Source organism: Nelusetta ayraudi, unplaced genomic scaffold (assembly GCF_046127955.1).
Source record: "Nelusetta ayraudi isolate G7.1 ecotype Tasmania unplaced genomic scaffold, CSIRO-AGI_Nayr_v1 ptg000025l, whole genome shotgun sequence".
NCBI classification, from domain to species: domain Eukaryota; kingdom Metazoa; phylum Chordata; class Actinopteri; order Tetraodontiformes; family Monacanthidae; genus Nelusetta; species Nelusetta ayraudi.
The window spans coordinates 248,953-274,000 of record NW_027466075.1 but is presented as its reverse complement, the minus strand read 5'-3'; the positions used below and the strand labels follow the sequence as shown (position 1 = coordinate 274,000).

The 25,048-nt window shown below is 44.5% G+C and overlaps 1 protein-coding gene across 1 annotated transcript in view; it reads left to right on the top strand.

The window, feature by feature from the left end:
* Positions 1 to 25,048, top strand: part of LOC142889863 (uncharacterized) — a 155,290-nt gene that overhangs the window by 33,413 nt on the left and 96,829 nt on the right. Inside the window, exon 5 of the mRNA XM_076028541.1 lies at positions 2,801 to 2,974. Within this exon, the coding sequence (XP_075884656.1) occupies positions 2,801 to 2,974 (174 nt within the window). The remainder of the gene's footprint in view (positions 1 to 2,800; positions 2,975 to 25,048) is intronic.

The window sequence follows — 25,048 nt, the reverse complement described above, 5'->3', positions numbered from 1 at the left end:
AAAAGGATTAACCACCTATTACATTTATCAAGAGGGGGGTGTTTCAGAGTTTTGAAGAACTTCAAAGGTCAAATGGGTTGGAGAAGGATGACTTCTTCAGATATCTGCAGGTTAGGTCTTACTATAATCATAATCTACAAGAAACTTGGGAAACAGCTGGACCAGGATTCTTAGAAGTGCTTTTGTCATTGTTGAAATCAGGTTCCTTTACTAAAGTTGTCTCCAAGTTATACAATGGTATTCAGCTGTACAAACAAGTTGACACAGACTACATAAGGAATAAATGGCAAAAAGAAGGAAATTTAATTATTTCAGTTGAAAGCTGGGAAAAGATTCACAAATTTCAATGGACGACCTCAAGCTCCAATTCATGGAGGGAATTCTGTTGGAAGAACATTGTTCGGTTTTTTGTAACCCCTGCCCAGAAAAAACATCACAGCAACAGTGCTACCTGCTGGAGACAATGTAAGACAGACAAGGCAAATCATTACCATATCTTCTGGGGTTGTCCGGTGATCAAACCATTCTGGGATCAACTGTGCATGCACTTAAATAACATTTTTGTTGAGAAAATTCCTTGTAAATGTGAAGTCCTGTACTTAGGAGACATCTCATGGGATAACTGGAATTTGTCAGATAAAAAACTCATGGCAATGCTTCTGGCAGCAAGCAAAAAAACTATCACGAGAAAATGGTTGAGGACTGAAGCACCTACAATTGATGAATGGATTGATATTGTTCAGAATATTTACATTCTAGAGAAATTGTCATTCTGTCTTAAAGGTCAAAGAGACTCCTTTTTCAGGATATGGACAAAATGGACGGAATATATAAAAGCTGTAATTTCTGTAAACTGAATTTGACTGCTCTGTAAAATCATTGTCATGATACACACTGCTAGACTGGTTCATGAGATGATACACATTTTACTGTGTTTTTTTTTGTTTGTTTTTTTTTTCTTTCTTTTTTATGTTAGAGTATTATTAGCAATTATATTTTCATATCCACACTTGATGTGGACTTTATATTGTACGCAAGAGAAATGTCTGTACACTTGCTTCTCCAAATAAACAATAAATTACAAAAAAAAAGAAAGTTCGAGAGTCTGAATCCCCGTCCCAGGCGCAAATCCTCATGGAGGCTTCTGAGGAGGTCAAAGATGGCCAATCCGTTAATCCCAGCTCCATAACCGGGGTCTATGGAAGGAAGCCGCGTGCATGGCGCACTGATCCAGGATAGCTTTCACCTGGCTTGATGAATCCGTGTCTTCTCATCCTGGATGGCTTTTAGTGCGACCCATGAAGCCTGGACACACGTGTTGTGGATTGGTTGAACGCTGAAGGCTTAGTGACTCATCTTGGATGACGCAATCCTACTTTGGTGCAAGGGGGCCCAGACACCAACATCATCAAGAGCCAGTAATGGACTCCACAGTGCAGCACTCGTTCGCTCACCCTCCCTCTCCCATTTTATTCTGTAGAGTCAGATTCTGAAGTCGACATTTCACTTTGATTTTCAGAGTGATGACACCCTGGAAAAACTCTCCATCATTATAAACTCTCCATCATTTATTCTACATTCAGGCTGGAGAGGTGCAGGTTGTCAGAGCTCAGCTGTGATTGGCTGCTCTCAGCTCTGAAGTCCAACCCCTCCCACCTCAGACACCTGGACCTGAGTGACAACCAGCTGCAGGATTCAGGAGTGAAGGTGCTGAGTGGTTTTCTGCAGAGTCCAGACTGTAAACTTGGAGACTCTGAGGTCAGTTCACCCTCTTCACTTTACAACTTCTATCACTCTTGTTATTGTTGTCATGATTTTCACTTCACTGCTGTTGGAAATTCAATTTCCAGTCACTGGTTTGTGTTTGAAATGAGTGAAACTGGGTTTGAAGGTCCAGTATGTAAAATCCTGCCATCTAGTGCCATCAGATTGCAGTGCTTACTTGCTGACGCTCCCTCTTCCCTTCTTGCCAGTGAACTACGGTAGCCTTCCAGCATCATAAAGGATGTGGTTGACAGCAAAGGTGTCTAGTTCTCTGTATAATGATAAAGTTCCATCAACACAAATATTACAACCATCTATTAGCATCACAATCAGTCATAGTCACAGCAGACAGTCCAGTGCTAGCATGATTTTCAGCTAGCGCTAGCATTAGCCACCTGTATGAGCACTTAGATACTGTAGATAGATCCAGCTGGACTCAGCAGAAGGTCAAGGGTCAATGCAGGTTCTATCATCTCAGTCAGTTCAGTATTGATGAGCAAGATGCAGAAAAGATTCCACTGCATTTCAGTCACTTAATAACCATTTGTTCTCAGCATTTGCTTTATTAGAGGATTCCAGCCTCCAACCATCAATATGAAACTGTCTCTCAAACTCATCTTCCCAACCAGCCGCCTACAAACATGGCAGTGCAAGATGGCCACGACCTTTGACCTTCTGTCTGTTTCTAGAAAGAAGCATTCTAATGGCAGGAAAAGCAGAGGACTTTTATTTTCTACGAATCAAAGACTTCAAACTATATTGACGGTTGTATATGAAGCTTTCAGCAATAAATCTGCACTGATTTTACACACTGAACCTTTGAGGCAAAATGAATCAATGAATTCCAACATTGTTAACAGCTGATCAGTGGTCACATGACTAAACAGGTTGATATAAAATATTTTATTGTGGTGATTCATTATTTCAGTATTATTATGATTGGTTTAATGGACATTACAGTGTTATAGACATTCATATTTTTAATTTCATATAGTGATGAAAACTCCACTCACTCCATCATTTATTCTCTATTCAGGTTGGAGTTGTGCAGTTTGTCAGAGCTCAGCTGTGATTGGCTGCTCTCAGCTCTGAAGTCCAACCCCTCCCACCTCAGACTCCTGGACCTGAGTTGGAACCAGCTGCAGGATTCAGGAGTGAAGGTGCTGAGTGGTTTTCTGCAGAGTCCAGACTGTAAACTGGAGGTTCTGAGGTCAGTACTGGTTTGGAACCAGTGGATGATGGTTTCAGCACCAAACACACTTCATCACACATGTTGAATAAACATTGAACTGAAGGTTGATTCATATCAAAATGACATCCAGAAATATGAAAACTTCATTCTGTTCATCAGTGGTCATGTGACCAAACATCATTTCAACACACATTAGTTTTGGACTGAGGATTTAATTTCAAGGTGACATTTTCTGTAGTGTCAGATTCTGAAGTCGACATTTCACTTTGATTTTCAGAGTGATGACACCCTGGAAAAACTCTCCATCATTATAAACTCTCCATCATTTATTCTCTATTCAGGTTGATTGACTGCAGTTTGTCAGAGGTCAGTTGTGATTGGCTGCTCTCAGCTCTGAAGTCCAACCCCTCCCACCTCAGAGAGCTGGACCTGAGGTTGAACAACCTGAAGGCTTCATCAGTGAAGCCACTGATGGATCTTGTCCACAGCAGAGACTATCAACTGCAGACTGTGAGGTCAGTACTGGTTTGGAAGCAGTGGATGATGGTTCCAGCACCAAAGCCAGTTGATCCCACAGCAGAGGTCCAGTGTTCCCAGTCACAGTGTGAGAGGAGGATGGTGTCGTCCAGCTGCTCCTCATTCATCCAACATCTGCTGCCAAACTGCTTCTTCTCTCAGTTCACCCCTCAATTATTGATCAGTTCATCTTCATCAGGCCTCAGTATCAGTCCAACACTCCATGGTCACATGACCTTCATATGTTCCACACTTGACATGTGACTGAGAGTCTGCTTCTTCTCACCAGTCACTCCATCATCTCCATCAACAGTCAACGTCTGTGTGATGATGCGTTCAAGGACTGTGAGTCCTGACTCCTGCTGTCTCTTCTTCTCTCTGCAGGTGGGAGAGGTATTGAGGGAGGATGAGGAGGAGAGTGAAGAGGAGCGCTCCATCTAGTGGTGGCTGACAGAACTGCGTGTCACGATCTTTGACCCCAGTGGAGCCTGGTGGCTGGCGGACTGCTTCTCCCTACAAGCTGCTGTGGTTACTGGGAGAGACGTCCCAGAAGCCACTGGTGGAGCTGAATCCTCAGTGGAAGAAGCAGGACTTGGAGCAGCTGCTCAGTGAAGGCAGCAGCAACACAACCACTGCTTCTGCTCTCATCATCCACGGCTGGAACATCTCAGCATGAAGGTTCCACACATCAACAACACACTGCTCTGCTCTCACTTCAGAGTTGTATAACATCTTCATTTTGGAGGTGAAAAATACTTTTCAAGAGACTTTATTTCTGCTGCAGGTGGGAGAGGTATTGAGGGAGGATGAGGAGGAGAGTGAAGAGGAGAGCTCCATCTAGTGGTGGCTGACAGAACTGCGTGTCACGACCTTTGACCCCAGTGGAGCCTGGTGGCTGGCAGACTGCTTCTCCCTACACGTTGCTGTGGTTACTGGGAGAGACGTCCCAGAAGCCACTGGTGGACCTTGCAGTGCCACATATGGACTCTTGGATTGTTCTTGGCCTTCCAGTGAAGCACTGCGTGAGCACTGGAGGTCAACCATGACTGATAGAGGTCAAAGGTCAGAGGTTTGACCAATTACAAAGACCATAATTAATTAGATTATTTTCTTTAATGGAGTCCCAGCACTAATAAATATATATTTGTATGCGTACCCATATAAGTCCATCAATGTTTAATGCACCTTTTTTCTTGAGCAGTATCTTTAAATCTCCACCTGCTTGTGTTTGCATGTTCAGGTAGATTAATGTGTATGTAGATCTATGTTAGTAGCTTCAATGTGCTGTGAAATGTGGCATCTTCACCAACACTTGTATCATTTGACTCAGGTGTCTCAGTGTTTGCAGAGTCATTGCAATAAAGCGCTCAACACCCTGGTGGTTCTGGATTGTTCTCGGGGGTTCTAAGAGCTAAACACCCTGGTGGTTCTGGATTGTTCTAGGGGGTTCTAAGAGCTAAACACCCTGGTGGTTCTGGGTGGTTCTGGATGGTTCTAGGAGCTTCTAGGGTGTTCTAAGAGCTAAACACCCTGGTGGTTCTGGGTGGTTCTAGTACAGACATGGGCAAACCCCGTCCTAATAGAGTTGCCGTATGTGACGTCATTGGCAGTCGCCTCTGTCCGGTGGGCGACTGCCAATGACATCACATACGGCAACTCTATTAGGCCAAACTACATCGGTTGATTAAGGTTATCTTTTTTTTTTCTGTCAATCCCTGGTGTATTTACGGTACTTTGTTTGTATTAATGTTGTATACACAAAATTCTCTCTCTCTCTCTCTCTCTCTCTCTCTCTCTCTCTCTCTCTCTCTCTCTCTCTCTCTCTATGTATTGTTGGATCAGATTTCCTTGTGCCGTGCTGCTGATCCGCGTGTTGGTTGAATGAAGAGTCACAGGAGAAGAATGCCAATTTAAATATGTCTTTAGTAAAGAAATCAATTGAGGGTACAACTATACAGAGCTCTGGGCCCAGTTCAGAACCCTAGCAACACCAAAGTATTGTCAGGGCATGAAGTCTGACTGCTCTCTGTCCCTTGACCCAGTCCTTTTATACAGAAAGAAAACATGCAAACACTCCCAGGTGTTGTCCTCTTCTGACTGGCTGCCTGGTCTCCAGACCCAAGCCTCATTGGATGTTGGGGCAGCCTTTGATCCAAGTCTCTGATTACTGAGTGCAACAGGAAACAAGTCCTTATTTGGCAGGGAGCCAAATGATCCATCATTGGTTCCAGCGTGACCTGTTGAAATAATACAGTGCACAACATGCCTGAGGTCACAGGCTCCTCCCCCCCGTGCCTCCGATGGATCATGAGTTCTCCCCCCTGTAAATGACCGGGTTATAAAGTCTTATGGTGGTTGCAAAGTCAGTTAGCTCTCTGTCCATCCTCTGGTCCCCCATGGTCACCCTCTGCTCCCCCAGGGTGATCCGGTCCCCCATGGTCACCCTCTGGTCACCCACTGGTCCCCCAGGGTCACCCTCTGGTCTCCAGGGTCACCCTCTGCTCCCCCAGGGTCACCAGTTAGTGAGGGATGTTCTTCCCTTTGTTCCTTCTTGAGCTCTTTGTGTGACTCCTGCAACAATGCCTTTTCTCTATGAGTAGGTCAGCCAAATGATTAAACAGCTTTATATTAATAATCATGTTATTATAAACAAACATCTAAACTAATTATATTATTCAACACTAACATCTAAACTAAATATATGATTCCAACAGTATAGATATACATACAAGGTAAATCAAAATACAGTGACGAATGTATGTATTCAACACACACTATCTATCACCGGCGAAATAGCGTTTTGACCGCCATCTATCCATGTATCACGTTCGACCGCGATGTAGAGGTCTGTCCCAATGGAGTTGCCCCCCCCCGTCAACATAACTTCGGTGGCCCGCCGACTCGATGCAGGTCTGTCATGTCACCCCTGTTCTCGTAGCTCAACACCCTGGTGGGGCTTCACAGACACTGACTTGGTTCCATTGACATTACAGCAACACGTTTTCTCCATGATATCCCAGGATACATTGTCTCCTCCTATGAGGTGGCTCACCAAAACACTGCATCCATCTGCTGCTGCTCCGCTACCCCCCACCCCCTCTGTCTAGTAAAGCCTTCTCGTGTGTCACAGTTCCACTCATAGCAAGGCTCCATCAGGGTTAGGTAAAAACAAACCCAGTGTTTGAACAAACTGAGTGGAGCTCAGCAGTGACAAGGTCACCACTGTCCTTTGTCAAGGCCAACCTTGAGCCTCCTACTCCCCCTACAGCCACAAGGATCTAGGACTTCCTCTGGAAACACACCAGGACAAACAGCCCACATCAGAAAAACACATTTCAGTCCATAAAATGTGTGTATTTATTGATCTATTTGTAGTAGTTGATAATAGTTGATACAACTCACTGCTGACAAGGTTTACACAACACAACAAACCGTTGAGTTCAAAACCCAAAGAATAATTGTGTACTTTTCACACACATCCCCGCGCCATGTTCACTGGTCAGTGAACGGGTCACGTGACCCCGTACGTCACCAGCAATCCATGGCTGTGGCTCAGTTCAGGCGCTGCATCCTTGGAAGGCTGCAATTTGAAAGGAAGTTGCGTCACCGCACTGCGCTGAAGGCTCCTCCCAATTCCCAATAGTCAGAACGACGCTCCAAATGCTCCCTACTGTTAGCACCAAGGCTACACCACTACTATCCTTCACCTCCTTCTGTATCCCAGGATGCTTTGCATGCTGCTGCTGCAAAGCATCCTGGGATCCTGGGAAGTCAGCTGAAATTAGCGCCATTAGCGCAAAGACACCGCGTATAAATTTAAGTATTGAAATTTCACATCAAATCTTCAGTTTTTAACGCAGGGTTTTTACTGATTTGAACATCCAACCAACCAATGGTGAGCTTGATGCTATGAAAACCACACTCCGGGGTTGGCCAGCAGGAGGGAACGGCGGTGACGCAACCAGGAAGTACGCCCAAGGCTAGACCGTCCCGTGAGGTTACCGGGGAGGCGGGGTTTGGGTCGGTCCTTCTGGGCCGGGTCCTTGGGAGGACGCTTCCTTCAGACGGAGGACGCTTCATTCAGACGGAGGACGCATCCTTCGGACGGAGGACGCTTCCTTCAGACAATGGAGGCTTCCTTCCAAGGATGCAGACCCTGGATTGAGACTTAGTCCATGAACTGCTAGTATGTTTTTCTAGATATACAGCGCTTACTGTCTAGGTGGGAACAACTGGCTCTGTGTGTGTGTGTGTGTGTGTGTGTGTGTGTGTGTGTGTGTGTGTGAGACGGGCACTAGTAGACAGAGTGTGCGGTCCTCTGGGACGTGGTCCTGCTGCTCTGGCTGCTGAGGCTCATGTGCTTGTGGAGGCACGGCAGCTTCCTGGCCAGCAGCTTTCTCAAGTGGCTCTGAAACTTCTTGCCCACAAACGTGTAAAACACGGGACTGACGCAACAGTACACGTAGGCCACGTTCTGCGTCACGTACAGCGCATAGTCCGTGGCCTCCGAGGCGGCACACGATGAGCCGCCCCCCCTCGCCCCCCCCGGCTGGGGCCGGAGAGCTCGAGGGCGCGCAGGAAGACTATCACGTTGTAGGACGTCCAGCAGAGGAAAAAGGTGAAAACGGTGACAAAGATGAGCTTGACGGTGCGGCACTTGTTCTTCAGCCGAGTGGACAGGACGCGGACGGTGATGCCGGTGTAGCAGTACATCACCATGAAGAGCGGGAGCAGGAAGAAGAGCAGGAACTGCTGGTAGCACGGTGCTCTCGGGGTACCCGGCCTCCTCGCACATCAGCCCGTCGAACGGACTCTCCCACACCGTCTGCAGGACAAACTCCTTGGCGCTGGCCGCCACGCTGACCAGCCAGACCGTCAGCGTTCCCGCCACGGCGTTCGCCCTCCTCCTGCTCTTGGCGGCCGGGACCGCGTGCACCACGGTCAGGTAGCAGAAGCCAACAGAGTAGGCGCCGCTGACCAGCTTGCACAGCGCCTCGCCGAAGATCCACTCCGAGAGGTGGTAGGTGGCCCAGAAGGGGAGGCTGGAGGTGAAGAGGACATTGGACAGGACCAGGTTCAGGAGGAAGACGTTGGTGGCGGTGTTGAGCTTCTCGTACTTGTAGATGACAAAGAGCACCAAGCCGTTGCCGAGGTAGCTGAGCAGGAAGTTGACGTAGTAGAAGACTGGGATGATCCTGGCGCCAAAGTGGTTGACGCCGGTCCTGGGACACAGCTGGACCGGGTCGCTGACCACGTAACCCGGCTCAGAGGTGTTGGCGGTGTCGTTGAGAAGCTGCTGGAAGAGCAAGTACTCGTCGTCGTACTCCTCGTAGTCCATGACCCGTACCGGACCTGTGGAAGACACATTACAGACGGTAAGTCTCAGTGGATACATATATATATATATATATATATATATATATATATATATATATATATATATATATATATATATATATATATATATATATATATATATATATATATATATATATCTGCAATTCATATTTTAACGGTTTATATCGACCCCTCAGGCTCCATTCAAAATGGGGGTTATTGTAGGAGAGTTGCAGTCAACTGAGATTTGGAGAGAGTTTGGATTACTAGATTTTGGATAGTGTTTATAGTTTGGAGTGTTTGAGACTAGATAGCGTTTAGTTTGGAGATAGTTTTGAGAGCTTAGGGAGAGAGTGAGGAGAGGAGAGGTGATAGGATGGAGCCCCCTGTCCTGTACATCAATGTCCATGTTACACAAGCATCTATGCCAGGGGTGCCCATTACGTCCATCACGATCTACTGGTCAATTGCGAAGGGAGTTTGGGTCGATCGCATGGAGAGAGAGAGGGAGAGAGAGAGTGAGTGTGAGAGAGAGAGAGAGAGAGAGAGAGAGAGAGAGAGAGAGAGAGAGAGAGAGAGAGATCCGCGTCAATTACAACAGGTAGAATCGTTCAGGCAGGATTAGAAAACACGGTGGATCTGGTTGATTTTGGTCATAATGTACGATGTGCTGGATTTTGTTCTTATATGTGCTGTGCTTTACAGTGAAACGTAAATGTGACGTATCGGCTTCGGCACTATTCAGATCAAATAAAGACCAGACAGGGACAGGAAAAAGAGTTTCGCTGTTGTTTTACACGCAAAACTACCGGGGTTGTCGCGTGAGCTTGCAATCCTGGCGTAAACTGATGGAGACGCCTCGCTCGGAAAATGCGCTTCAAAGTGCGCACGCACTGCAGACGCTGCTGGCAAAACGTCTGCAACACACACACACACACACACACACACACACACACACACACACACACGCACACACACACACACACACACACACACACACACACCAATTATCCCTAACCTATGCGCTGGAAAACACAAAACTATACAGTAAAACATCTTAACGTAAACACACTTTTATTGATAAAATCAAACATAGGCAGATATAACCTAAACAATTTTAAACCATGAGTTTTCTGTGCAATGATGAGCATAAATGCACATGGGAACATGTTGACCCATTTAATCCTTTCTTTCTTTATCATTGGACTACAAATATATTTCTGAATGACTTTTCCTGTTTTATAGTAGGTGGATCTTTTTGACTTGCTCATTTTAAAAGTAGCTTGCATGTTGAAAAAGTGTGAGCACCCCTGATCTATGCCCTTTTCCAAGTCCCACAATCACTTTCACTGTCATCTGCCTGATTACACCCATGCCATTTTCAGAAAAAAATTGCACAAACAGAATACATTCAAAAAATGTATCATACACATAGTTATCAAGTCAAGTTATTTATTTATTGTCATTGTTGAACAAAGTTAACAACAAAATTTGTTTGGAGCATCCCCATAACCACTGGCATCAGTACCCATAAAAATAATCATAAATAAGTGAGAAAAAAAAATATATATAGATATAATTTATGTTCAGAAATGATTTGGTCATTCATTTTTTGCAATTCATAGTCATTCCCAACAGACATAACAGACACAAAAATTCAATGCATCACACGTGGTTCAGACACAGCTTGCCTGTGATTGTACATTTGGCCAGTAGGTGGTTTCGTGTGCACATGAAGCTTCGAACCAGTTGGCTCAAGTGGTTCAATGCCTCATGAGGCTTCACCTCACCATCACTAGTCGTGACACACAGCTTGCTGTTTGGCTCCACTTGTTGTAGTTCTGTCAGCCACCACTAGATGGAGCGCTCCTCTTCACTCTCCTCCTCATCCTCCCTCACCTCCACCTCTAGAGAGAAGAAGAGACAGCAGGAGTCAGGACTCAGGGTCCTTGAACGCATCATCACAGAGACGCTGACTGTTGATGGAGATGGTGGAGTGACTGGTGAGAAGAAGCAGACTCTCAGTCACATGTCTAGTGTGGAACATGTGAAGGTCATGTGACCATGGAGTGTTGGACTGATACTGAGGCCTGATGAAGATGAACTGATCAAAAATTGGGTGGTGAACTGAGAGAAGAAGCAGTTTGGCAGCAGATGTTGGATGAATGAGGAGCAGCTGGACGTCACCATCCTCCTCTCACACTGTGACTGGGAACACTGGACCTCTGCTGTGGGATCAACTGGCTTTGGTGCTGGAACCATCATCCAATGGTTCCAAAGCAGTACTGACCTCACACTCTCCAGTTGATAGTCTCTGCTGTGGACAAGATCCATTAGTGGCTTCACTCCTGAATCCTGCAGCTGGTTCCCATCCAGGTCCAGGTGTCTGAGGTGGGAGGGGTTGGACTTCAGAGCTGAGAGCAGCCAATCACAGCTGAGCTCTGACAAACTGCAGCACCACAACCTGAATAGAGAATAAATGATGGAGAGTTTATAATGATGGAGAGTTTTTCCAGGGTGTCATCACTCTGAAAATCAAAGTGATGTCGACTTCAGAATCTGCAACAACACTTATATCAGTAGACTCATCAAGTCGCAAGGCAAATTTCTTACTGATAGGGATCTTCTCCAAAACCACACTTTCGATGTCTGCAGACATCTCATTAATACGTCTGGAGATTGTGTTATCTGAGAGAGGGACTTTGGCTATTTCTTTAGCCGCTTCGGGTCCGAGCGTCTCATTTACAATGGCTTTGCAGGCGGGAAGTATTAATTGCTCTGCCACAGTGTGGGACTTTTTTGATTTAGCCACAAGTTCAGCGTAGTGTTGCCACCGGTCCCGTTTTTCCCAGAATTGTTCTCTTTTTTCACCACCTGTCCCGGGAAAAATAAAATCTCTCCCGGGACACAATTTGTCCCGTTTTTAAGGGAAAATGACAAAACCTCATTTGATTTCTGCCTGTGGTCTACTCCCGTAAAATACGCGATTGTCCCGTACTTGGCAACTAAAAAACCTGTCCCGTAATGAACTGATACAGGACGCACTTCACTTTGTGTCCCGTATATTTCGGTGACCCCCCCAGTCGACAGACTTGAGAACCCCCCCCCAGAGGTCCCGGATTTGTAACTCTGGTAGGTGGCAACCCTAGTTCAGCGACGTGGTAGCTAGCTTTAAGGGCTCTCTCGTTTACTTTTGCGGTTTTTCTCATGAAAGTTGCCTGTTTCTCCGTGTGTTCACGCAGGCGAACAAAATACTCCACATTTTTCTTTTGAACTGAGGGCTGTTTCGTTTGGAGATGGCGTTTAAGCTTACTTGGGACCATAGCACTGTTGGAGAGCTTTTCACCACATACCAAGCACAACGGAGTCGGTGCCGTTGCATCTCCGGTAAAAGTAAATCCAAATGAAAGATAGCTTTCATTGTATTGCCTCACGCCAGAAACTTTGCTCGACGTCACCGTCTTTGCCTCCACTCATACTAGGGCCTTCATCTGGGTCCGGATTTTGTCCAGGGTCCAGTTCAGAGTCAGCATTTTTCCTCTTCAAAAACTTATCCATCACTTTCAACCGTCGTCCCGCTATCCACAATCCACACACCTGTCGCTGCATCCATGCGTCACTAATTCGCTTGTCTCCAAGCGCAAGGCAATTAGCTACCTGCTGCTGCCACCTACTGGTATGGAAGAGTACTACATGATTACTCTGCCAGGCGCTAGACTGCACAGGCACACAAATGGGATAATTTCCCACGGCACACCTGACAATATCTCGCGGCACACAAACACTGGTTTACAGGAACGGGTGCGTATCAGAAAACGCTGGCAGTGTGTTTCCCGTGTCTTACTTCCGGTATAAAGTTCGCTTCAAAATTACAACAGAAATACTACCGAAAGATGCCAGTAGGTGGCAACGACGCTCTATAAATGCTTCTCTTAACGCAACAAATAAATGAAATGACTTTCATCCTGACACCAACTGCTCTTAACCTATTTATTAAACAATTTAGACTTAAAGGCTTCTTTGTTGTTTCACCTTAACAGAACACGTATAATATATAATATATCATATATTATACGATTGTATAAAGCGCTTTGAGACGCCTTTGGTTGTGATTTAGCGCTGTACAAATAAAAGTTTATTATTATTATTATTAGTATTATTATTATTATTATTATTATTATTATTATTATTATTATTATTATTATTATTATATATGTTTTGGCTCTTGCCAAGTAAAATTTCAGGAATTATTCTTTGTTTGTTTAGAATGTCGGACATGTATTCAGCGCTTTGTGATGAAGAGCTGGATGCCGTCATTGCAGAAATCCAACTCAGTCACCCAAACACAGGGTACAGAATGATGAGAGCATTCCTTCATGCCAGGGGATTACGAGTGCAAAGTAAGTTTGATATGAAGTTGATCCCCACATGAATGTATTCAGTAATCTGTATTGTGCATCAGTTTAACCGAAACAAACAAATATAATTAGCTTTATTTGTATAACGCTTTCCGTACAAAATGTAGCTAAAAGTGCTTACATGGATGATTAAAAAAAGAATGGCGGTATATTTAAAAAAAAAGAAAGGGGGGGTATTTAATAAATGAAATCATACCTTTTGTCAGCATTATCTGTGTTAACACGGATTTGTGCCTTTAATATTTTATGTAGTTTGTCTTTCTTTTTTTTTTTTTTTGCTGTTGTTGTAGTTCAAAGAGTACGTGATTCCTTAAGAAGAGTGGACCCAATTGGGACTGAAGTGCGAGCCTTGGCCAATCGCACACTAAGACGGAGGCAGTATTCTGTTCCTGCACCAAATGCAATGTGGCACATAGATGGAAACCACAAATTAATACGGTATTTTTCAAAACTGTTTTTAAATACTTGAACAAATGAAACATTGAGATTTTCTACCCACTCCAAATCTTTTCACCTTTGTACCATACCTTTTTTGTGTCAAATAAGCTGTGCATGAACCTTTTTCAATTAGCTATCTGATGCCTTATATATTTTAGATTTCTCTTTCCATCTTCTCTCCCTTTTTTACCAAAAGCTGGAGATTTGTCATTCACGGTGGAATAGATGGCTTTAGCCGTTTAATTGTTTATCTGTCTGCTGCAATAAACAACCGAGCATCCACAGTGTTGGAAACAGGGGCGGTCCTAGAATTTATTTCTTGGGGGGGCAAGCTCGGGGCACAGACGGGTGGCACACCGGAATGACATTTGTTTTGTTTTTTTAAATGCCCTATGCCTTAGGTAATAATAAATGGTAGGCGGAGGTATGAATAATAGAACTATTTTATTTACCCAAATAATGCACAAAACAGTGTATCATCCAGCATTTAGTAATCTTATCTGACTGAGTAAAATGCTTTTTGTTTGTTTGAGTGGGTTGATCTGTGCTCCGGGAGAGTATACTGGTGTATCTAGTACTAGTAACCTAGTATTAGTTTCAGCAAGATAAACAAGTGTTTCATAGGTATCTATGTATCTTTGTTAACTTATAGAGATGGAAACCAACAACTGAGTTTAGTTATGAATGTTTTTTTTTTTAAATTCATAACAGGTACAAAGTGCATACACATGAAAAATCCCTTTGTGAGAATTATATTCAAGTTACCAAAGTTTGACTTATATTACAAGTACACAGTTTATATGTATTATTTACAAACAGGATTATGACAGCTGAATACGCTTGTTTTGGTGTTGACTACCTGCAGAATGCTGAATTGCAGATGATGGGCCCTCAACCTCATCATTGGGAAAAGTTCCTGGGAAAAGTTGTATAAATTACTCATAATGTCAATACAAGTATAACATCAACTCAACTTTTAATACGTATTCAAATGTTATCGATTTTAAAGACACCCTGCTTCCTTTCTTGACATTGTGGACATATCCTATTCACTTCATTTAAGCGTCTTATGTTATAGGCCACTTGTCTATCCATTAGCTCATAAAACAACAACCACACTTCCATTCAGCACCAATAAAGAGCATTAAAATAGACATAAAGTAATAAAACAGAATGTAATTAGATTAAATTAATATTGCCCATTCCACAGTCCAGAACAAAGCAGAGGTGGTGTGCGACTTTGAGTGTGACTGATTCAGGATGCAGTGACTGTAGTGATGGTGAGGTGAAGCCTCATGAGGCATTGAACCACTTGAGCCAACTGGTTCGAAGTTTCATGTGCACACGAAACCACCTACTGGCCAAATGTACAATCACAGGCAAGCTGTGTCTGAACCACGTGTGATGCATTGAATTTTTGTGTCTGTTATGTCTGTTGGGAATGACTATGAATTGCAAAAAATGAATGACCAAATCATTTCTGTACATAAATTATATATATATTTTTGTTTTTTTTTCTCACTTATTTATGATTATTTTATCGGTACTGATGGCAGTGGTTATGGGGATGCTCCAAACAAATTTTGTTGTTAACTTTGTTCAACAATGACAATAAATAAATAACTTGACTTGATAACTATGTGTATGATACATTTTTTGAATGTATTCTGTTTGTGCAATTTTTTTCTGAAAATGGCATGGGTGTAATCAGGCAGATGACAGTGAAAGTGATTGTGGGACTTGGAAAAGGGCATAGATCAGGGGTGCTCACACTTTTTCAACATGCAAGCTACTTTTAAAATGAGCAAGTCAAAAAGATCCACTTCCGATAAAACAGGAAAACATATTCATTCAGAAATATATTTGTAGTCCAATGATAAAGAAAGAAAGAGGATTAAATGGGTCAACATGTTCCCATGTGCATTTATGCTCATCATTGCACAGAAAATTCATGGTTTAAAATTGTTTAGGTTATGTCTGCCTATGTTTGATTTTATCAATAAAAGTGTGTTTACGTTAAGATGTTTTGCTGTATAGTTTTGTGTTTTCCAGCGCATAGGTTAGGGATAATTGGTGTGTGTGTGTGTGTGTGTGTGTGTGTGTGTGTGTGTGTGTGTGTGTGTGTGTGTGTGTGTGTGTGTGTGTGTGTGTGTGTGTGTGTGTGATGCAGACGTTTTGCCAGCAGCATCTCCCAGCATCTTCGGCGCGTCTGCAGTGCGTGCGCATTTTGAAGCGCATTTTCCGAGCGAGGCGTCTCCATCAGTTTACGCCAGGATTGCAAGCTCACGCGACAACCCCGGTAGTTTTGCATGTAAAACAACAGCAAAACTCTTTTTCCTGTCCCTGTCTGGTCTTTATTTGATCTGAATAGTGCCGAAGCCGATACGTCACATTTACCCTGGACACCCTTGTCCAGGGTGTCCCCTGCCTTCGCCCCAAGACAGCTGGGAGAGGCTCCAGCAGACTCCCGTGACCCTGAGTTCGGGACTAAGCGGGTATGGAAAATGAATGAATGAATGAATGTAAAGCACAGCACATATAAGAACAAAATCCAGCACATCGTACATTATGACCAAAATCAACCAGATCCACCGTGTTTTCTAATCCTGCCTGAACGATTCTACCTGCTGTAATTGACGCGGATCTCTCTCTCTCTCTCTCTCTCTCTCTCTCACACACTCACTCCCTCTCTCCCTCTCTCTCTCCATGCGATAGACCCAAACTCCCTTCGCAATTGACCATTAGATCGCGATGGACGTAATGGGCACCCCTGGCATAGATGCTTGTGTAACATGGACATTGATGTACAGGACAGGGGGCTCCATCCTATCACCTCTCCTCTCCTCACTCTCTCCCTAAGCTCTCAAAACTATCTCCAAACTAAACGCTATCTAGTCTCAAACACTCCAAACTATAAACTCTCTCCAAATCTCAATTGACTGCAACTCTCCTACAATAACCCCCATTTTGAATGGAGCCTGAGGGGTCTATATAAACCGTTAAAATATGAATTGCAGATATATATATATGGGTCCACTTTTTTGCTGCAGCTGGCCATTTTCATTTTTCACCGTCCAAATTTACAGCTCAGGGCGCTGGGACGAATTCCAAATTGTGTGCAGATACAGGCCTACACTTCAAATAATTATGAGAAAAATCCAATGTCAAGAGAGCACTTCCATTAGGAAATAGTCAACATGAAATTTCGTCTTCTACTGACACCTGCTGGTCAAATTGAATAGTTGCAAATATTGTGAAGAAGTTGTCATCTAATTCTAATCCTAAACAATATGGCCATTCGCAGTGAAGTATGAAGACAATTAATCAGGTTTGTAGTGCTTGATTGAACACATTCATCCCGTTCCAGTGCACTAAAACCCACTTCCCTTCAGGACCGTGTCAGCGAAGCCAAAACTTCCTTGAGTGTCGCTGTTTCCCAGCATGGAATGCGAGCTAGCGATTCACAATACTATTTCATCACAAACATGGATGTAAAAAATAAAAAGGGACGAAAAATGAAACTTCAGGAACACCAGCCAATACAATGCAATACAAGCAGAACTGGGCCGAAGTTTTATATTATGTACACCATAATACAGCCTTCTAGTGGACAAGCCATACTATTTAATCCGTGTCCTCCTATGGCACTTCCGTGGGAGGAAGCTCATCGTAGAGGTCACGTGCTGGGTGCTCGTCACTCCACCAATCGTTGCGGTTGAGTTCACAAGTGAACAGTCGTAACAGAAGCTTGCTGCTGGAAATAATGCGCTACAAGTGGATGTGAGTTTGGAGTTCATTGAAAGAGGTTAATAATAAAAGAAAAATATAATATATATATATATGTATATATATACATATATATAGTGTGTGTAACTTTAACTAACTTATCTATTTCTATCCATCTATCAAACTTACTATCTAGGGATCTTGATATTGTGTTGGCAGATGCATTATCACGTGTACATGTGGACTAGCTGCGAAATTCTTATTTCGGGGGAACTGAGGGTTTTCTTGTTTAGTTTTGTTTGTCGGTATGTTAATAGGGTTTGGTTCTTAAGGGAGGGGGTGTTATGACCCACGGGTGGGTCTAGGTGCCTCTATGTTTCTGTGTGTGTGTGTGTGAGAGTGGATGATGCCTTGCAGGTGCGGTCCTGGATGTTGGCTGCTGATTGGACGCGCCATGGCTAAGAAGGAGGAGCAGTCGAGCCAGCCTGACGGTCATCCCTCCTCCGCTCCCAAGTCTGCAGTTAGTCACTTCTGAAATGGTGTTAGAGCACGCAGCCGTAGGGGTGGGCTGCCATTTTCTTTGTCCCCTCTTTTCTCCTGTTTATTAAGTATGTAGGGAGGTTAGCCTTTCTGTATTTGGCTTCTCTTTCTTTCTTTAGTTAGTTCTTAAGGCGAGCTAGTTGGAGTTTGGTTTATTATTTTGGCCTGGGCCCACCCTGAAGCCTTTGCTGCCCACCGGTTAAGTTGTTTTGTTTCTTTCATTTACTGATTCATAAATGTTTTTGTTGAAAACCGCCAACTGCCGTGAGAAATTAATGAGGCTTGGGAGTGGGGGAAGGTGTCCCACACGTTGCGTCTCGGTCCCCCTCGACGGGACGTAACACGGAGTTTTCACCGTGACAGCAGGTTGAGCTCCTACCGTTTTACAAGTGACGTCGTCACGTTAGCCTGTTCCATCCCTGCTAAATTCTTTAAAGAACTACCGTTAGTAAACTTTTAAATTATAATACACTCTACACTAATTGTAATTTCCTGCCCGTGGTTCTATATTGCAACAGTTGACGGCTCATATCAGCAGATAAGCAGCAACAATCTGGGCATTGCGGGTGATTCATAAATATGCCATTTCTTATTAATTAGCCCATAAGTGTTGTACACCAGTGTGACACCAAATGCTTGTTGCTGACAGCAGTGAAGAAATGACACTCTAGTGGTTCTGCACATTAGTATAAATAGAGTGATTCTCTATCATTACATCACAGGACGGCAGCACTCTGACAGATTCCATGAACCTGGACACTGATGATCCAGACTCCGGTCCAGATGAGCCAACAGGCCACAGTGGAAACGGGTCAGAGCATGGACTGGCTGCTGAAAGGATCCAGGTAGGTGGAGCTGTCATCCCAAGTTGTGTGGTGTGGAGGATCAGGGCCAAAGTTCCAGATGCTCACAGATGTGACTCTGGATTCAGGAGGAGTGTTTGAAGGCTGGACTCCCAACAGTGATTGGCTGCTGAGGACCTCTCAATCACAATCAGTTTTTTAGTGATGTGAGATTGAAAGTGAGATTGCATTGTCCAGGCAGGAGGACAGCAGTCAGCCATGTTTCACCTCCAGTCAACACGCAGTGGTTCACATGAAGGTCCAAGAGGCCTACAGACCTACACTGAGTCTGGACGTGGCAGTACAGTTGGATCATTGTCTTTGTTGTGTTGTTTGGTCATTGTGATCCAATGTAATGTGAGAGAAGGACGAGTGCAGTTATATTGGAGTGAGTTATTTAGAGTGGAATAGAAGTTATAATGCAGAGTCTATTTTTATGAAATGTTCTATCACCTGGCATCCATCCATCCATCCATCCATCTTCTACTGCCGTATCCGGAGTCAGGTCTTGGGGGCAGCAGCCTCAGCAGAGACCCCCAGACTTCCCTGGACCCAGTCACCTCCTCCAGCTCCTCCAGTGGGACCCCAAGGCTTCCCAGTCCAGCCCAGAGACCTGGTCCCTCCAGCAGGGTCTCCTCCTGGTGGGACATGCCTGGAACACCTCCCCAGGGAGGCGTCCCAAACAAGACCCCGAGGTGCTGGAACTCCTCCCCCTGAGGCAGGGCCTCCCCACCGACCCAGAGAGGGCAAACCACCTCATATCCAGCATTGATTTATCTGTTGGTGATTAATTATAATGTATCATTTATTTTATTTAAATTATATTTGAACTGAATTGGATTTGTTTGTAAAAGTGAGATTTATTTTCATTGATTCATGTGGTTTATGTTGAGACCGAGTGGAGAAGTGGGTATGGCCTACAGAAGGTTTGAGTACACAAGTTATTCAGATATGGAGAATCCCCATGGCAGGACTTCAGGAGATATATAATCAAAGTGTTAAAGCAGCAGAAATGAAACGTCAGTTGAGGTCAAGGTTACACAGGTCAGAGGTTGTGATGGCTTTTATTGTCAGAATATTGAATCATTGAAATATAATGTTTGAGCTAGTAACAAAGTTAGGATGATATAACATAATCACATAAAATAAATGATCTGGTTTCCTTCTGATTCATTGACGTCCTTCTGAAATCTCCACACAAACATCTGGCAAGCATCAAAACCATGAATTATTTTGAGGGAAACTTCTTTTGTCTTACTTATGATTCAATTATGATTTGAGTTCCCATCACAGGTGTTGTGAATCACTTTATCTTTTCCACATGATTTCCTCATTTAAGATCATGAAGCAGAAATAAAGTCTCTTGAAAAGTATTTTTCACCTCCAAAATGAAGATGTTATAGAACTCTGAAGTGAGAGCAGAGCAGTGTGTTGTTGATGTGTGGAACCTTCATGCTGAGATGTTCCAGCCATGGATGATGAGAGCAGAAGCAGTGGTTGTGTTGCTGCTGCCTTCACTGAGCAGCTGCTTCAAGTCCTGCTTCTTCCACTGAGGATTCAGCTCCACCAGTGGCTTCTGGGACGTCTCTCCCAGTAACCACAGCAGCTTGTAGGGAGAAGCAGTCCGCCAGCCACCAGGCTGCACTGGGGTCAAAGGTCGTGACACGCCCACACAGTGTTGGTGCGTGCAGCTTGCTGTTTGGCTCCACTGGTTGTAGTTCTGTCAGCCACAGGTAGATGGAGCGCTCCTCTTCACTCTCCTCATCCTCACCACCACCTGCAAAGATAAGAAGAGACAGCAGGAGTCAGGACTCACGGTCCTTGAACGCATCATCACAGAGACGTTGACTGTTGATGGAGATGATGGAGTGACTGGTGAGAAGAAGCAGACTCTCAGTCACATGTCAAGTGTGGAACATCAGAAGGTCATGTGACCATGGAGTGTTGGACTGATACTGAGGCCTGATGAAGATGAACTGATCAATAATTAGGTGGTGAACTGAGAGAAGAAGCAGTTTGGCAGCAGATGTTGGATGAATGAGGAGCAGCTGGACGACACCATCCTCCTCTCACACTGTGACTGGGAACACTGGACCTCTGCTGTGGGATCAACTGGCTTTGGTGCTGGAACCATCATCCACTGGTTCCAAGCCAGTACTAACCTCACACTCTTCAGTTGATGGTCACTGCTGTAGACAAGATCCATCAGTGGCTCCTTCACTGATGACTCCTTCAGGGGGTTCATATTCAGGTCCAGCTCTCTGAGGTGGGAGGGGTTGGACTTCAGAGCTGAGAGCAGCCAATTACAGCTGAGCTCTGACAAATTGCAGCCCCACAACCTGAACAGAGAATAAATGATGGAGTTTATAATGATAGAGAGTTTTTCCTGGGTGTCATCACTCTGAAAATCAAAGTGAAATGTCCACTTCAGAATCTGCAATCTGCAATCTGACCACTAGATGGGAGGATTTTACCCACTGTACCTTCAAGCACAGTTTCATTCATTACTATCACAAACCAGTGTCTGCAAATTGAATTTCCAACAGCAGTAAAGTGAAAATCATGACGACAACAACAAGAGTGATAGAAGTTGTAGAGTGAAGAGGGTGAACTGACCTCAGAGTCTCCAGTTTACAGTCTGGACTCTGCAGAAAACCACTCAGCTCCTTAACTGATGAATCCTGAAGATAGTTCTCAGCCATGTCCAGGTGTCTGAGTTGGGAGGGGTTGGACTTCAGAGCTGAGAGCAGCCAATCACAGCTGATCTTTGACAACCTGCACCTCTCCAACCTGAATACGGAATAAATGATGGAGAGTGTCATTCACAGTTGGGTGCGCGCGCGCGCGCACGCGCGCGCGCGTGTGTGTGCGTGCGTGAGTGCGTATGTGCGCATATGTGTGTGTGTGTGTGTGTGTGTGTGTGTGTGTAATTTAAAACCAGTTTTACACATTTCTAATGGAATCAAAGTGAACTCCAACAAACTCAATTCAAAGTCATGACAACAATAACTGCAGCAGTTGTAGAGTGAAGAGGGTGAACTGACCTCAGAGCCTCCAGTTTCCAGTCTGGACTCTGCAGAAAACCACTCAGCACCTTCACTGTTGAATCCAGAAGGCAGTTCCAACTCAGCTCCAGGTGTCTGAGTTGGGAGGGGTTGGACTTCAGAGCTGAGAGCAGCCAATCACAGCTGAGCTCTAACAAACTACATCTCCACAACCTGAATAGAGAAGAAATGATGGAGAGTTTTTCCAGGGTGTCATCACTCTGAAAATCAAAGTGAAATGTTGACTTCAGAATCTGACACTAAAGCAATCTGACATCTGACCACTAGATGGTAGGATTTTACACACTGTACCTTTCCACCCAATTTCATATGCTTCAAACACAAAGCAGTGACTGCAAATTGAATTTCCAACAGCAGTGAAGTGAAAATCATGACAACAACAACAAGAGTTATAGAAGTTGTAGAGTGAAGAGGGTGAACTGACCTCAGAGTCTCCAGTTTACAGTCTGGACCCTGCAGAAAACCACTCAGCTCCTTCACTGTTGAATCCTGAAGGTGGTTCCAACTCAGGTCCAAGTGTCTGAGGTGGGAGGGGTTGGACTTCAGAGCTGAGAGCAGCCAATCACAGCTGAGCTTTGACAAACTGCACCTCCACAACCTGAATAAAGAAGAAATGAAGGAGAGTTTATAATGATGGAGAGTTTTTCCAGGGTGTCATCACTCTGAGAATCAAAGTCAAAAGTCGACTTTAGAATCTGACACTCAACAAAGGAGAGAGGGTGAGTGAATGAGCGCTGAAATCTGACCACCAGATGGCAGGATTTTACACTCTGTACCTTTAAACCAGGGGTGCTCACACTTGTTCAACATGCGAGCTACTTTTAAAATGGTCAAGTCAAAAAGATCTACCTACTATACAATCGGTGTGTGTGTGTGTGTGTGTGTGTGTGTGTGTGTGTGGAACGCAGATGTTTTGCTAGCAGCATCTCCCAGGATCTCCGGTGCTTCTGCTGTGCGTGACTTTGAAGCGTATTTTCCGAGCGAGGCATCTCCGTCAGTTTACGCCAGGATTGCAGGCTCACGTGACAAGCACGGTAGTTTGGCGTGTATTTAAAGAAAACAACAGCTAAACTCTTTTTGCTGTCCCTGTCTGCTCTCATACAGAATGCAGGTATCTGAAGTATACATTGATTTTAACAATTATTATAGTTTCAGATTTAAAATGAAATCTGCTTTATGTCTCCTTTATTTGATCTGAGCGGTGCAGAAGCCGATTCGTCTCATTTACCTTTGACTGTAAAATCCAGCACATATAAAAACAAAATCCAGCACATCGTACATTATGACCAAGATCACTGAGTTCCTGCCTGAACCATTCTACCTGCTGGAAGTGACGAGGACTCCACACGATTGACCTAATGGACACCCCTGCTTCAAACCCAGTTCCACTCATTTCAAACACAAACCAGTGACTGCAAATTGAATTTCCAACAGCAGTGAAGTGAAAATCATGACGACAACAACAAGAGTGATAGAAGTTGTAGAGTGAAGAGGGTGAACTGACGTCAGAGTCTCCAGTTTACAGTCTGGACTCTGCAGAAAACCACTCAGCTCCTTCACTGATGAATCCTTAAGGTGGTTCCAACTCGGGTTCAGCTCTCTGAGGTGGGAGGGGTTGGACTTCAGAGCTGAGAGCAGCCAATCACAGCTGAGCTTTGTCAACCAGCAGTTCTCCAGCCTGAATAAAGAATCAATATTTGATTTCTTCCATGGTGTAAATGTCATATTCAGAGTCATTTCTCCCTGTTGATGATCCAGATGTGCAGCTGTTGGGATCACTGTTTCATTCAGTGACTTTCCTTGCTCCTTCAGACGTTCAATGGCCAAGTCAACAGCGCGGTTCAGTCTAAGCCAGTAGTCAAAGGCATCCTCACCCTTCCCAGGAAGAGTGGTGTAAAAGTCTGCTAATGGGAGTGGTGAACACGGAACAGAATCAAAGTGCTTCCGCAAGAGACCATAAATGGCATCGGGGTTACAGGTGATGTTAATACCACTGTTCCTGGTCCCAAACCTGACAACATCCTTTGCTTTGCCACCAAAATGAACAAGGATCTCCTCCGCTTGTTCCTCAGGTTGCAGATTCCCCCTCTTAATGAAACTCCTCATGAGCTCCTCCCACTCCTGGACGGAAACAGAGTCTGAGTTGTCTCCTCTGAAGCAGGGGGGCTCCTTCAGCTTTCGATGAGGGACATATCGCAAATGGGACACGTCAAAAGCATAGCTAGGTCGAGGGGTAGCACTATGTAAAGGGGAACTGGCTAGCATATCAGCATGGGCAGGTGAAGGGGCAGCACTGAGTAAAGGGGTAGTGACAGATGCACTGAGGTGAGAGATAATGTCCTGTGCCACCCGCTGGCTGACCTGTTGAATCAATGCATCACCCATCTGACCTACAATACTAGCAGCAATAACATCAGGGGTAGGTGCAGGGGAACACATGCTGTGCCTGTCCGGGACAGGGGAATGCGTGCCCTGGCTAGCAAGGGCATGAGGGTTTGCATCTGAGTTGGGGGGAGGGATAACACCAGTACTGAGCAAGGGGCGCCCAGGTGTACACTGATTACCCAACACTACACTACGACTCTCAAACAGTAAACTTGAAGGATGCATAAAACCCCTCCCTCTGCCAGCACCAAAAGGAGTTACAAAAACATTACCCTGAGGATTACTCATCTTTCCAAAAAGTTAACAAAACACAATACCACAAAACAAAAGGATGAAACCACAAAAGGCCTAGACTGGAAACTGAAAAAAAAAAAAAAAAATCAAATGTCTAACACTGCACAAAAGCAACACATCTGACTGACTTCAGTGACCGCAGATGAACAGCAGCAGCAGAACAGTCCCCGGGTCGCTCTGCAGCATCGGTAGCACAACAAAAGAGTCTCGATAATTGGCTCCCTAAAACTCCATTTTTATACACTGTAACATTCTTCCAGTTACACACACATACCTGAAACAGAATGGGACACAACCATAACTTGCTCCGTGAAACTTGGTCACCTCCTGCAGAGACAACGTGCTCCGTATGAGAGCTGTGTCCTGCTAATGGACATGCTAGCATGCTAATCGTTTTTAATAGCTTTAAGAAAAAACGAACTTTGCTAAAAAAAAAAAATTAAATGAAAGACACCAGCACACATTTAAACACTGAAACACAGTTAGATGAAGCATAGCTCAACTTATTGCATTAATTTCTGTCTCAGCAGG